At 33.8% G+C, this 15,475-nt stretch overlaps 1 protein-coding gene across 6 annotated transcripts in view; it reads left to right on the top strand.

The window, feature by feature from the left end:
* Window positions 1–14,835, top strand: part of LOC136821792 (cytochrome P450 3A6-like) — a 19,797-nt gene extending 4,962 nt beyond the window's left edge. For 3 of the 6 annotated variants that reach the window (XM_067078003.1, XM_067078004.1, XM_067078008.1), the window contains 6 exons: window positions 7,405–7,822; window positions 8,432–8,637; window positions 10,100–10,370; window positions 11,019–11,307; window positions 11,895–12,045; window positions 13,851–14,835. In XM_067078003.1, coding sequence (XP_066934104.1) covers window positions 7,406–7,822; window positions 8,432–8,637; window positions 10,100–10,370; window positions 11,019–11,307; window positions 11,895–12,045; window positions 13,851–14,082 — 1,566 coding nt within the window. In that variant the 5' untranslated portion in view covers window position 7,405 and the 3' untranslated portion in view covers window positions 14,083–14,835. Of the gene's footprint in view, window positions 1–2,618; window positions 2,762–6,302; window positions 6,369–7,404; window positions 7,823–8,431; window positions 8,638–10,099; window positions 10,371–11,018; window positions 11,308–11,894; window positions 12,046–13,850 lie in introns of those variants that run through there. The other 3 variants (XM_067078007.1, XM_067078006.1, XM_067078009.1) reach the window with 3 other exon arrangements.
* The last annotated feature ends 640 nt before the right edge of the window (window positions 14,836–15,475 follow it).

A 15,475-nucleotide genomic window follows, 5' to 3' on the forward strand; every position in this document is an offset into this window, starting at 1 on the left:
CCCCGCAATTCCTGCTGCTAATACAGATGGACCCGACTAGAATAATGATTCCAAAACATGAAGACAGAAAGTTAATCTGTATGTGTGAAAATGTTTTGTGCAATTCTTTACCATTTGAGTCTCTTAGCCTCCTATTTGTTAGTACTTTAGTTTGTAACTTCTTTGCAACAAGTAGTTTTATGTAAATTGTTTGTTTTGAATTTATTTTTAATAAGCAGAACTCAGTTCAGATTCAACTCGTAGAGGTAAGCAGTAAGGCTTTTTCTCTTTTATTTTTATTCTGAAAGACTCATATTTTTGTAATACAAGCTTGTATTCGCCAGGTTTATCTTCAGTGTACGTGGTATGTTTTGTCTGATTGCTCTAGGAAAATTTTATTAGAGTGGGGGGCATTTTTCAATCACAGCTTTTTTACAAGTTTTTACAAGAAAATCTTTTAATTTTTATAACAGGCATAGTTGTTGGTTTTGGTTTTTAGTCTACATATATTTGCTCAGGCAAGACCAATATAATTTGTGGTTTTTTTTATAGGCAGTCTAACAGCAAAAATCAGTAATTATACCAAACTTGTGAAATCAAAGATTATAAAGGTACAGAATGGTGAAATGCAGTTTTATTGAAAAATTGAGCATAAAATTCTGAAAAACTTGAGGAAGCATTTAAATTTTTGAATAAAGCAGTAGTCTACTAGTGACTACTAACACACAGCAATTCTTTTAAATCACCATAATATTTTGGGTTAATTTACCAGATTTCATTTTCACAATTGCAACTTTTTATGAAAGTGAATTCTGTGGTGTCGTGATATAGACATTGATTTTGATTTTTTAAATTTTAGCTTCAATCGGGCCCGTAAAACAACAAATCAAATTGGTCCCCAAGTATTGTCATATACTTATTACAATTTCGATAGTTATTAAAAATATAAAAGTTTCAAAATAGTGAAAAATTATACAAGTAGCGATCTAAAAATTTTAAGTTGCTATTTTGCCCTACTGTATTCAAGATGGGCATGATATAAAGACATTATATTTCATATTTACTTATGTTTATCATATTGAATCAAATGAATATTTCATTTTTGGACCATATTTTATTAGACCTTGCGTTATTAATTTTTGGTAACGAAAGTCTTAAACACAATGCATACCAATGCAAAATCTCTCACTCTTTAAAAAAAATATTGAAAGGAATTCTTCAAGGGTGATGGCAGATTTGTCATGCTAAAATCAATGTTGTATGGAATTTCTATCATATTTTTGGTTATCTATTTTTTTAATTTTGAATAAAACAATTCATTTTTAAATGGGATTTTATGGGCTTGTCACTTGGATCATTTAAAAAAGAATATTTGAGTAAAGAAATTTAAAAAGTGGTTTTTACTTTGAGTATTTTTTGGAAATCATCCGGTTCGGTCAAAAACGCAAATTGCAGCATTTCACCTTGAATTACCCTAAAGTCAGGGGAAATTTTTATATCTTGCATTCTGTGTATGGTGTGATTGGGTAGCAGATAATTTTGCATTTCTCCAGAAGAATGTGGAAATTTGAAGTGTACAATTTTTTCTAATGTCGTAGAAATGTGTCCTAAAAGAATTTTTGGTTCAAATTTTCAATAGACCTGAGGCTTAGAAAAGCTGTTTTAGAATGAACCAGCTGCTTGCTAAAAATATAGTCAAAATGAAACTTTTTGTTCAGATGTTATGCAGATGCTTGAGATGTTGTGGAAATGTTGTTCAGATATCGCGGAGGGTATCTTTCAGTCATAATGTAAAGTGTTGTTCAGTTATCGTGGAAAGAGTTGTTTAGATATATCGCAGAAAGTGTTGTTTAGACAAGGTGGAGGGTGTCGGTCTGATATCGTGAAAGATGTTGGTTGAATTTTGTAGAAATGCATTGGTCGAAATATGCCACATAACCATATATGGTTTTGCTGGTGGTATATACCACTGTACTGTCAACTGCTACCCCGTTCCTTCCTTGGATGTTTTTTTGTTTTGGTTTTCTTTCCCAAGTTCGGCAATAAATCTACGGGATTTTTTTCGCAAAAATCACCGACCCTTCTACAAGGTCGGTCAGGGCAAAGTAAAATCAAGAAAAACGCCGAGTTGATATCGTCCGTAAACACAGACTCTATCCGCCGCGCATCATATTATGTTTTATAATATACAAACTATGTTATGTTATATCATAATAATATATTATACGGCCGATAGCATCGTCTACCATAATTATTGAGGAGGAAAACTTGATTTGTGATACTTTTTTATAAGAACAGCTAAAATCTTTGAAGCCTTTGGATGTGTTTTAAACTTTTCGAGTTTTAATGTTCTCAACATGTTCTTAATTTCGCCATTTTTTGAGTATTTTTGTTTAATTTTCTTAAGAATCGGGTGTTTATCGGGTCTTAAAACTTTATTAATTTGTTCTTTAAATTTTGGCCATCGAAGCCTTATCCTTTTTAGTTTTAAAAAAGTGGAAAATTGATGAGCATGTAGTATGTTATTTGATCACTAGAATTCCATGTAGGAATTCATGTTTCATCATAAAATTTGATATCTTGATGATGATGTTGTAAAATGATCACCCTACATTACTCTATGTACATTACTCTACACAAACAAGCGATTAAATTGTCTTGTGCAAAAAAAAGGCTTTTGAGACTTCTTCGACAATCTTTGCTTCAGGTACTTGCATATTGTTGTTCTTTTTAGCGTATGTATAGAATGGCGTAATTTGGGCACTGGCATTTGTATATAAAGGTCAGTCTTTCCATGATGGCGTAATGACGTTATAAAGATATTGGCGTGATATCTGAATCGGGAAAGATTTGATGGGTGATGCCTGATTTGGGTTATAATCGATATTCTTGCACAGTAAACAAATTTTTGTAAATTTTTATGAGGTCAAAATATTTGGGCGCGCTAATTTTCTTCTAATTATTACGCTTAGTCATGAAAAGTTAGACTAGGAGCAATATTTTTATATTAAGGATGGAATCCTTGTCAAAATGAAAGAGTATTGAACATTGAGGAATGGAGCTGCCAGTACTGCGGGGACGTGTAGAAATACAAGCTCAAGGTTACACAAAAGATTGGTTAGCAGTTTCGGATAAATCAATAAAGTTCACTTGCACAGTAAATACATTTTCCTCTAATTATCTTATAAGAACATAAGGCTTCGATGGCCAAAATGTTGAGAACGAGTTAAGAACATTTTAAAGCTTTGCGAACTCTAAAACACCCGATTTCTTAGGAAAACAGACAACAATGCCCACAAAATGGTTAAAACTAGAACATATCAAGAACACTTTTAGGCTATTTCATCGTCCTTAAGAATTATACTATTATACATTATTGATAACAGCGCCCGCCATCAAGCATGCTTCAATTGTCAATAAAACTGATTCTGAAGCCGGAACTTAAAAATCGCTGGAACAGCCGAGAATCGCCGGAAAACGGGTTCTCTTGAATTTCTAGAGTTTTTTTATGAAATTTTGCACACTGATGCAAAATGGCAATACCTAAAATATGACGGCGCCTGATTTTTAAAAGAAAAAAAATTCCGGCCAAAAATGCCTGAAATATGCCGGAAAAACCGGTTATTGGCATTTTCTCGAGATTTCATCATTAGTATTTTCTGATTTTTTGCTCAAAGATGCGTAATAGCAATGTCGGATTTTTGAGAACAATTTTTTCGGCCGAAAATGTCGGAAATATGCTGAAAATCACCGTTTTTGCAGATTTTCACTGGGCTTTTTTCCTAATATTTCTATATTTTTATTTTCACACAAACGTTGAACTGGAAGTAAAATCTCCAGCTTAATTTGAAAAGTGAAAAACCTGAAAACAAAAAAGTGTTAAGAGACTTGTTAACCCTATTATTATCAGGCTTTTTCGGATTTTGTATTCTCAAGGGGGGGTGTTTTCCACCAGCCTTGCATAACTTTTGATCTAGAAAAGATATGGACTTGAAATTTGGCAGAAATGTTCTCTACCATGAAAGGAGTTCATAGAAAAAAATTTGGGTTGATGACGTCATCATAAAGGTGATGACGTCATCACAAACTTTCACACTTATCGCTGACCAATAAAAAAGTACTATTCAATAAAATAGCAATTAAAGTTGAACGAATGGAGATTTTTCAATTGTGTTTTGAATTTCTAAAAGGCAAAATATATATCTTTAACATATTTGCCGGTTTTTAACATACTGATAAAATTGACGTTTAAAATTCATGCAGAAAATGAGTAAATTTTTTCAAAAAACAATGACGTCATTTTTGATGACGTCAGCAGTTTTTGAAAATTTTTTAAATATTTTTTAAAATTTATTATTGATACCTAAAACCTGTCAAAATTTGAAGTCAATTGGATGCCTAGATCAAAAGTTATGCTACATTTAAGCTTTTGGGATTTTACAGGGTTTTAGCTGGATTTTATGATACGCCTGCACAAAAAAGTCATAAAACCTGATCTGGTCGGTGTATAATTGTAAAATTTGGTATACATGCTGCTAATAGGATTATATTAAAAGTCAAAAACTTTCAGAGTGTTAAAAAAAAATTTCAGTGAGCTATTAGCAAAATAGTGCCAGCCTGGTGGAAAACACCCCCCCTGATAAAAAGGGTTGGTGTAATTTAAGATGCACGATCTAACGATTTACGATTCACGATGTGCGATCCATGCATAAAGTATGCTGATTATTCCTAATAATTATCATAAAACTTAAATTATATTGTATAATTCTAAAACAGTGGCATAATCTTTTCTCGCTTTTGTTTACCACGGTAAATTCAAGTAAATTTATGCAAAAAAAACGAAATATGTAAGCAATGAAAGTACGAATAATTACGACCGTAAAATTATGAAAAAACTTACATAATGTTGATAATAAAAACTACCAGACTACCTTGTGAACATAAACAATGCACAAGAAATATTTTTGCTCTCAGTTTTAACAATCATAATCGAATATAGGAATTTCTTTCTTAAAAGCAAAGAAAAGAATATATTGGCGAACAATATGTTTTGCGGACCGTAATGTACGAAGCAAAAAACGGGTGCTCTATTATGAGAAAGAATTTTCTTTTGGTAAACAATTCCCCTATATTGATTCAAGTTTATGAAAAAGAGAGAGAGGAGAGTACAGAAAGTGAATACACGTGGCTTTCACTTTCTTTTAATCTATGACTGAATTGAAATTGAAAAGAGAAAGGGATTATGGCATAATCAGGAAAACGCACTGAAAGCTTCTTTAAATATAATTTGTATAATTTTACATGAATGATGTTTTTAAAAATAATTGAGTTTCAGCGAATGAAAGTTTGTAAATTGCCTAAATATTTTATCATGATTAGCATAATTACGCATGAATTAACATATTTTATGCATGGATCGCGAATCGTGCATCGTAAATCGTTAGATCGTGCATCTTAAATTACACCAACCCTGATAAAAATAGGGTTAAGTCTCAAGAATTACTAATAACTACTATTTGTCGAATTTTGATGACCATTTGTTTATTTTTTTTCAGTCCCCGTACGTTTCTTATTTTACTTCCTTCTCTATTTTCATTCTATATTTATCATTAGGTAGGTCCAATATGCATTGAGCTTGTCTTCCTTCATTGAATTGTCGTTATCTCATTCGAAATATATTCTCAGAAAATAGAGCTCTGTTTAAGTGTTTGTTAATTTGATTCTTTTTATACGTTTTGTTGATGTTATTTGTGTTGTTCGAGTTTGAAATTTGATTCGTAAAAATCGTTCATTTTGGTTCATTTTCAGCGATACATCATATTTGATTATGTGTATTTCAAAACTAACTGCAAGTAAACTATTAAGTTCGACTTATATTACTTGATTTCATGTACGTAGTAAAGATAATTCCGAGTTTTATTGTTAATTGAAGGGACCATAACGCTTGTTCGAGTAAAGGAGACATTCGATTTTTAGTGAATAAACTTCTTTACACATCTTCATATAGTCATGCTGTGACGTCATTAGTGTCCAGGTCTTGCTGCGAATTAATACGCTATCACTTCAATTCATGGTGTTCTAATTATATAAGTATACTTGCCGGTATCTTAAACATCTGTTAAAATAGGCGATTGAAATTTATGTACCTTTTTTATAAGAATCAATAAATTTTGGCTTAGGCTTATAGCTGATCTTATTTTTTTCGTGATTTTCAGGCGTAAAATTTTCTTACTTAAAAAAAGAGACATAAGATCTAGCATTTCTATAATCTGGGAGGCCTGGAATGTTCATAGCTTGGTCTTACGGTATTGTTCTTATTGAAGAATTTGATTGATAGAAGGTCGGTCTTTTACTGGGGTATGGTTTTGAAATTTGCTACGACTTTCCGAGTGAGTGTTTTATTTTGTCGATGATGCCAATCAGCGTGTATTTAAAAACCTACTAGCTTATTGAAACTAATTTTCGCAGGAACTAATATTCATGGTCGAAAAAAAATCGGAAAAATTGCATTTCGCGGGTTTTAATTTTCGTGGTTTTGCCCTTTTTTTGGACAAATTTCTTTCATTTTCCTAGGGATTTTTCAAATTTTTCGATAAAATTGGAAAAATTGTATTTTGTGGCTTCAGATTTTGGCGGTTTTACAAAAAAACCGTGAAAAACGCTAAACTTAATTCCCGCGAAAATTAGTTCTAATAAAGTAATACTTGTTACCACTTCCGAAATCTCTCTTGAGATATTTAGAGTATAGTATTTGCTTTTTTAAAAGGTTCGGCTTTTTAAAAGCCAGTTTGACTTCGGTTTAAAGCCATGCTCATATTTTAAAGGATTTTCTTGACTGGTCAGCACGATCATTTCATTGTAAAGAAAATTTGAAATAATCCAAATTGTTTGAACGATCAAGCTAATTGCATAACAGACCCCCCAGAGCGACTCAAACGAGCCGAAAAACTTTTTGCTGTCTTATTTTAGTTTTTTTTGTTTAGACTCTGGCCATATTTCTAAACTTTTAGTATTGCTGAAATTTTGTGATGTTACGGGAAAGTTGATAAGTTTGCGCGATTGGATTTTGAGGAAATCCACTTAAAAGAGACAAGTTTTATTCTGTTTTTGTAATCAACCCAGATACATAAAAACGCCTTCGTCATCAGGAGATTGCTATTTGTGTGACAGCTCTTGTGATGAAATTGCCAGCCATGAGATTTGATGTGAATTTAGTTCGAATGGTTGAATCAAAGAGACTTCTATTAGTAACTCTTAAAAAGCTAATAAAATTTAAAGATTCTAAAATTAAATGGAGTTTTGTTGGTATTTTTGGGCTTTTTAAGATGAGTATCATGGATCTATTAGATATATTTTGGATTTTTGGAGTAAAGCTGAGTAACTTAGTAGTTGAATAAAGCTTAGTTTTTTCTTTTTTATCTATAGAATGAACGTGTTCAGCAAATTTGGAGAAACACTCCACTCAGTCGATGCGCATGCGCTATTGAAATCAATCGGTCTTGAACAAATGATGTCAGATGCGCCAACAGACCATAAATATCTAGCCTACCTTAGTGGCGGAATCCTAGCTTCGGCTGCAGTATTATTTGTCGGTAACCGTTTGTTTCATGATCGTCTTTCCAGTTGGAACCTACCAGGACCGAAAAGTTCACTCCTGCCGATAGACCTGTTCAAAGGTCACAAAAACCAACACCAACTACACTTATTGTTAGACGACTATGTGAAAACTTACGGCGAAACTTTCGCTTTTAATTACAAAGGACAGCCTGTTGTCGCAACGACAGACGAGGATATCATACATAAAATATTATGGAAAGAATTCCCAAACTTTGAAAACAGAAAGGTTTGTTTCTTTACGTGAAAAATTTACCTATTCACAACTATTCGACCTCTTTTGAGTAAAGTGCAAATAATTGGATGAAGGCCAAGAATGGACCATTCAAATGACATCGAGGGCTTCGTTTATGTAAGGTGGTTGCCCTGTATTTTTAAATATTTGACCCACTTCCTTGGCTTTTAATGAGAAAAATCCCTTTCACAATTTCCAGCTTAGTGATCTTTTGGTATTGATACGCAATACGCCTTTTCTACTAAAGATCCCCTAATTTTCTTTACCACATTTACAAGCTTAGACCATAGTCATTATAAAAAACACCGGTCTGGCAATGTATTGTTATAGCTTTTTGTTCAATTTTCTTTTTTTACAAATAAAAGACAAGTTGCGATCTGCATACTTTTTGATCACGTTACCAAAGTCTCCTCTTGGGATTGGTCTATTTTCTAATCACATGATCAAAAAGTTTGCAAAATAAATCGATTTTGGTAAGCTCTATCTTTTAACAATAAGAAGAGACAAAAGCCTTCCAGACCAGTATTTTTATAATGACTATGCTTAGACGGCCCGACACGTTTTCAATTGGGCCCTTTAATATGTATTTTGTTCACCTTACAGTTCTTTGTCGAGATGCCGTGGCCTTGTCAACACATGGTAACCATGGCAAAAGGAGCAAAGGCCAAAATGATCAGAAACCTTTTGAAAGCTGTATTAGACGCCAAAAGTATCAAAAATAATTGGGCTCATTTTCAAGAAGCGAACCAGGACGTGGAAGAGCTCTTGAGGGACGCCGCGTTAAACTTGCTAGAAGTTGATTCGACAAGGTAAAGGCTTTTAATTTTTTTTTTTTTTTTTTTTTTTTTTATCTATAGTATATGTAACACGAACAAATAGTACAAAACTAAGGGTTCCTAACCTCCCGCAAAAGGACCACCAGATCATACCGCCAGGAGGAAGGAACCCAAACTAAGCTAACAATAGATTAATAAATCAATTGAGAAATGCATGGAAAAAAAATATTACTACAGAGGATAAATACTAACAAAAAATAAAAAACAAAAACAAAAAGAGCTTGGAGAGCAGTTAAAGTAAAAGACTAAAATAACGGTCCCCCAAAACGGCCTGTATTACAGATAAATTTTATTGTTATACTCAATATATCGTGATTTTGGACAATGCTAAAATCGGGGTCGCCATAAAGAAGTATTCTACACAATGTTTTGGGATTAAATGGAAACAAGGTTATGTCAAGTTGAAGAAGGCTGTCAAACATTACAAGTCTGTCATTAGAGTAATCAGAGCAATGCATCAAAAAATGCTGTGTTGTTTCTACTGAATTTTGTCGACAGTTGCAGAAGGGGTCAACTGTGTCTGCAAAATTATGCCTGAACTTATGCTCACGAAGATGACTGAAACCAACCCTTAATCGGTTAAGGAGAACAACACCATCGTTGTCACTAGCTCTGAAAATTGAGTTAGCACTGGGTCTGAGAAATCGGAGAATTGCTTGCTTGAAAGACTTAATAGTGGGAAGATTTCGTATATGATCTCCGAGGTTATTCCATTCATTTATGCAAAAAGGAAAGAAAGAGGCACGATAACGCTCGGTTCTACAAAAAGGTGCCTCGAGTGGTGGTTTTATCCTTCGCCCTGCATTGCGTTCTTCCTCTCCTCTCTGGGGAGGAAGAATATTCTTTAAGGCTTTTAAAGGCTTTTAATGAGACGTTCATTTCTTGAATACTTTTAGAAGTCTTAGCCCGGGGTCTACCTTAAGGGAAGAAATTTTCGCGGGAATGAACTTTTGCGGAACGAATTTTTGTGGAAATAAACTTTTGCGGAACGAATTTTCGCGGAATTTAATTTCGCGGTTTTTTGACAAATCTGCGAAATTAAATTTCGCGAAACACGAATATTTTTAGGATTTAAAGTTTAGCTTAAGGTAGTTGGTTTGGATTTTTAAAATAGAATGAAGCAAGGCATTTATTTGAAAAAAGGGTATTGAAAAGATGTGTTTCATGTTGGCGACTTCGTCAAATTCTCCTAATCTACTTCACTGAACCCAAGGGCATCAAAAATCATTAAAAAAGTAGAAATTAGCCAGAATTAGACTTTAGTCTGGAAGGGTTCTAGGTTCGTTGATAAACAGCCTATAAAATCTACCGCACGAAGAATAGTCAATCTGTCGTAAAAATGCGGCGCGAAAATTAAGTTTTTTGTATCTAAAAACAAGCTTAACTTTTATCGATTTATCTATCGATGTCTATAGTCATTTCTAAATATGTTTAGTTTAGCAAATGGATATATCATGCAGATCATCACCAAGATGGCATTTTCGCTTGATTGCTCCAACCAATCAGATCTCAACAAACAATTGGTCCAACTATCACACCTCTTTACTAGACCTCCAACATGGCTTCAAAGCTGTTCCAGTCTCCCAATCATTGGAAACTTGTTGAAACTTTCCCCATGGGGATTTAACTCAAGTTTGCATCAGTTCATAAAGATTGCAACAGACATTGTTGTGGAAAGACGCAAAGAAAAGAATCGCGAACCACAGGTAAGCGCCTGAGTAACTAGCATGCTGGCATCCACTAACGGATTCTTCTTCCTCATACTAACTGCAGTTTGGTAGAGGTCTGAGATTTAGATTACTGAGCAACCTCATCCCTAAGCATGGAGTGATTCACCTTCAAGAAAAACTTTGTCCAAACAAATAACTTTGTGAGAGAATCACTACAGATTATGATTTTTCACGAAAAATAGTTTTCTACCGAGTACGAGTAATGACTAATAGTCTCTATAAAATTGATTACAATTCAGTTGTTTTTATTGATGATGCAACGTTGGCTCGAAAGTATATGTTTAGACAAACGTGTAGTATACTCTTCGCAATTTCATATTTTGCCTGTTTGTCTGTCAAATAATTTTTTTCTATTTGGAAAACTACATACTTACAATCTGGCTCTCCCAGTGTCGTTCGAGTGTCATGGTATACGCCATGGCTTGGCAGCTCGCGTCTGTCTAGTTGCAGTGTCTGTCAGCGCCGTGATTCCTACTCTTTCGTGGGTAGGACCCATCCCAAATGCATTCGGAGGGCTATCTATCTATATCTATATATCTATCTATTATACTTACAATCAACCTACTTCCAAGACTATTAATATAAATATTTGTCAACAATCAATACTTTTGCTTCTCTTTCTAGGATGTATTGGACGTTCTGTTAGCAGCACAATCCAAAGACTCCAACATCAGCACTGAAATTCTATTAGCTCAGGCTATTGTTCTCCTCACTGTCGTCCACGCTTCAACCGCCACGACGATCTCCATAGCAACCTATTATATCGCCAAACACAAAGATGTACAAAGGAGACTACAACAAGAGATTGACAGTATCTCAATGGAAGATGGATTTCCATCTTGGGAACATCTACATAAACAGTTGCCATACCTTGGACAAGTTGTCAATGAAACTTTACGCCTCTACCCGTCAGGTAAATATTCTATGTTTCTTTCATAGACGAGACAATATTAATTTAACTTTTTTTTGTTTTACGGGACGAGATGGAGTTTTTACTAGCTCCTATTTGATTTGAAATTAATAAGTTAATAAGTACAAACAATTACTAGACATAGGAAGGCGGAATTCAAGGATAAATCAGGGAAGTCAGCGCTTATACTTACGTGTTTGAAATACAGGTGACGCTCTCTTATTCGGTTTCAAGGGTTTGGATTTTTATCGAATAAAGGGAGCTTATTGAATGGGAGAACGTCGTTTATGAAACTTTGTTGTTGGCAGTGACTTTCAATATAATCAAACAATGGAGCGTATCTACAGAAGAACCTTAGAATTAGGGGACAAGCTGGAGTTTTTTACAAGCTCTTATTTGATTTGGTTGGTCGTTAACCAGTAATAAAACAATTCTGTTACTTTTTTCTAAAGAACGCGTCATCTCTATCACTTCAAATGACCAATTAGTGAAGTATCTTGTAAAAACTCAACTCATCACAGAATTAGAGAGCGTAACGACCTCGTACAAGTTCGAATTAGAGATAGCCAACTGTACTTTCTTTTATTCAGCCTTTATGTTGATGCGTGAATGTACAAAGCCAACAACAGTCAATGGCATCTCCTTTGAAAAAGGTGACGGAGTTCTCATCCCAACCTATTCGATGCATCGAGATCCTAAAGTTTTCACTGATCCTGAACAATTCAATCCAGACCGGTTCGAGTAAGTCCATCAAAGCTCATTTTGAACTTGAAAAACCCAGTGGAATACCAAAGTGTTGTCAGCCAATATTTCACTGTACCCTAAGCTCCCAAATAAATGTCTCCCCCGCTTATTAAGTCGAAAAGTTTTTGCCTATCTATCTAAGGTGAAGTCGTCCTTCAGGTTTTTTTATAAAATATCCCATCATGGACCATCACTTCAGGATTGCTCCCAAAGGGATAGAGAATGGTGTGATATTTCGGGAAATTTGCGATCGTTATCCTAATGCTGCTTGTGGATGTGAATATGGAAAGATGGAAAGATGGGTACCCTCCCTAGGTAGTGACATTCGGAGAAGGGATAAAATTAAAAAGGTTTTTTGAAATTTAGGTGCAAATACGGAAAATAATTGAAACTTGAAAGGAATATATGAATCATAATTTTGTCCTTATATTTTATGCAGTTTTCCTTTTCCCTGTGAGAAAATTTTCTTGCGCCTATTGTGAAAAATCACATCATCCAGTATCCAACCAGGATTACTCTGGGTGGGATAATGTTGGTGGGATATTTCTGGACATTTGCGGTCGTATCCTAAAACAGCTATGTAATTTATAAAATATCAGTGGATGAAATTGATAGACCCCTCAAAGTGTTCGAAATTATGTACAGTTCCAGAATTGTTGAGGTTTCAGAGTTTGTTGAATATAATATGTTTCAAAGTTATATCAATGAGGATGTTTTGTAAGTGAAGTATTTTGTGGAGTATGTAAAATTGTTTATTTTTGATCAGCTTTTGGAAAAAATCCCAAGGCCAAGAGAGTTAAAGGTGAGAATATGTAGAGTCTGTGTGAAAAATTGAAAATTAAAATAAGAAAAGAACTTTCTATGCTCTGGAGGTGGAGTATGCACAATATTTGCATATTTATTTGGTAGACTTGAGCGCCCCAAGACTGTGCAATTGAATAGAGCTGTGGGAGAAAAATTCTGGTAGAATGTCTTTGGGGTGATAATAGACTAGAATTGCAGATTTTATGCAATGAAGACTGCTGTAGCAGAAGATCTTAATGTTAAAATGTGAAATTAAAATGAACAACAGATGAGATGGAGACACCCCCACCAAGGGGGTGCCTGGAGACAGGTGCGGATCCTGGAGTAAGCTCTCCTTGCCACTCTAGAGTCACCCACCACTCCAACGCCCCCTTTCCTATTAGAACCACTAGTTTAGCTAACACAAGCTGAATTGCTTTTAGGCTGCGCGCATCTCCGGTTTTGATTTTGATATAGTGGATGCTGCGTATCATGTATAAAATTTCCGTCCGAGATTTACCCTAATATTTACCCTGTTTCAATTTCATTTAAAAAGTTATAAAAATTAGTGATTGTATTAACATCTAATCATTCAAATTTTTAATTGAAATTTGATGAAATTTAAAGATCTATCATATTACATATTACTTTATCAAGCTAATCAATTTTCAAAAATTCAAAAACAGAAAGACGGACGGGAATTTTATACACGATATGCTGCTCCGAGATCTAATAATTTCCAAAGGATCAAACTATTTCTATAATAAAGAGGAAAGATAAACATTTATCAAATTTGGCCAAATTTGACGTAGATTTAAAAAATCAAATGCAAAAACAAAGGTTTTTGTCGTATTAAAAGTTAAGGCCCTTTGGAGAACTACCGGTATCTCGACCACGCTACTATAAGTATACTATCGTAGTCGGCAGAGAACGTGTTCAAGATTCCCCATCTTTTGTAGAGTAAAAACTATTTTTACACTTAGTTGTAAATGTAGTTTCAAAATAATTAACTATTTTAGGACCAAACCATCAAGACATTATTATCCGTTCGGTGACGGCTACCGTATGTGTCCGGGAAAAGAAATGGCTTTGTCCGAAATTAAAACCTACTTAGCTTCGATGTTGAAAAACTTTGATTTGTCACTTGTTGACGAGAACCAAGAATTATGCGTCAAATCATACATTTCAGCTCAAACCACAATGGCGGTGGATGAACCAATCCAAATTCGTGTACAAAAAAGACGTCATTAGATGTAATTTATAATGTAACCAAGGATGTCCTATATCTACCATCGGTTAAATTTTGCAGATTTTTCGAATCCATGGAAACAATTGATGATCTGTTTTCTGGATGTTATATCTCTGATCAACCTCTACACCAATACTTCATGACAAAGAGTACGAGTTTACTTGTGTCTAATGACGGATGTTTGAAGTCATTGATGTGTTTTAATAGATACACTCTCTTGGACCCCCCTCCCCCTGACCCACTGGAAAGTTTTTCCAAATTTTCGTCCCCGGTAGAAAAAAATACCCTAAAATTTCAGGCCTATTTGCTTTTTTGACCGCTAAAAACAAAAGAATTTTATTCCCCATTGGCGGGAGTTCGATAGAGATTTTATCCCCACTGTGGGAAGAATTTCTAACGGGGCTTAGTGACAGAGGTGTAGATACAGATATTTGACTCCGATAAGTCCGAACACAACCTTCTTGTGAATTTCGGGTTAACTGGTATATTCGGTTAATGAAAGACTGTATTATAGTATGGCGCGCCAAAAGGCTATTTAATACTAACTTTTTTTATAATACCAACTTTTTTTTATAATATCAACTTTTTTTATAATATCAACTTTTTTTTTTATAATACCAACTTTTTTTTTTATAAAACCAACTTTTTTTTTATAGTACCAACTTTTTTTTTAGTTCAAAGTTTTTTCATAACACCAATTTTTGTCTCGCTTACTATGCGTGTATAATCGATCAAGTGTATTAAAATGAAAGTTGGTATTATAAAAAAAAAGTTGATATTATAAAAAAAGTTGGTATTATAAAAAAAAGCTGGTATTATAAAAAAAAGTTAGTATTAAAAAGCCTTTTTGGCGCGCCATATTATAGCCTCACATTCGTAACAAAAGTTGTGCAGGTATCATAACATATCCACATTAAAACGGAGTATGGGAGGTGTTGAAGAACCAAGAACTTTTGTATATGGTTCATTGCAGAAGAAAAAGTTGGTAATATTTTGTTTGGTTAAATTCAAGAAGGAATAAATTTATTTTAAAAAGACAATTATTTCTTCATTATGTTAATTGTAAATAATCATGCATATATATAATCTTTAATATGGTGCTTATTAAAAAAACACATGAATCTTAAAATAGCAGTTATCTTTTAAAAATACAGATCCGCAGATTTTACGGCTTCAAAACATAAAATACATAAAACTTCATGAATTTCATCATAAAGCTGATGCTAACACATATTGAGTATGGAAAACAAAAACCTTTATAGCAGCTGTTAAATGGTAATTAAAATGCACTAAAATGAAGATTGTCTTACTTTGATTTCAATGATATTCCATTTTGAATGGCTCTATAAAACATTTTTTTTTATGATTGATTGATTGATTGATTGAAATTGCTTT

Source organism: Clytia hemisphaerica, unplaced genomic scaffold (assembly GCF_902728285.1).
Source record: "Clytia hemisphaerica strain Z4C2 unplaced genomic scaffold, Clytia hemisphaerica genome assembly, whole genome shotgun sequence".
In the NCBI taxonomy this organism is placed as follows: Eukaryota; Metazoa; Cnidaria; class Hydrozoa; order Leptothecata; family Clytiidae; genus Clytia; species Clytia hemisphaerica.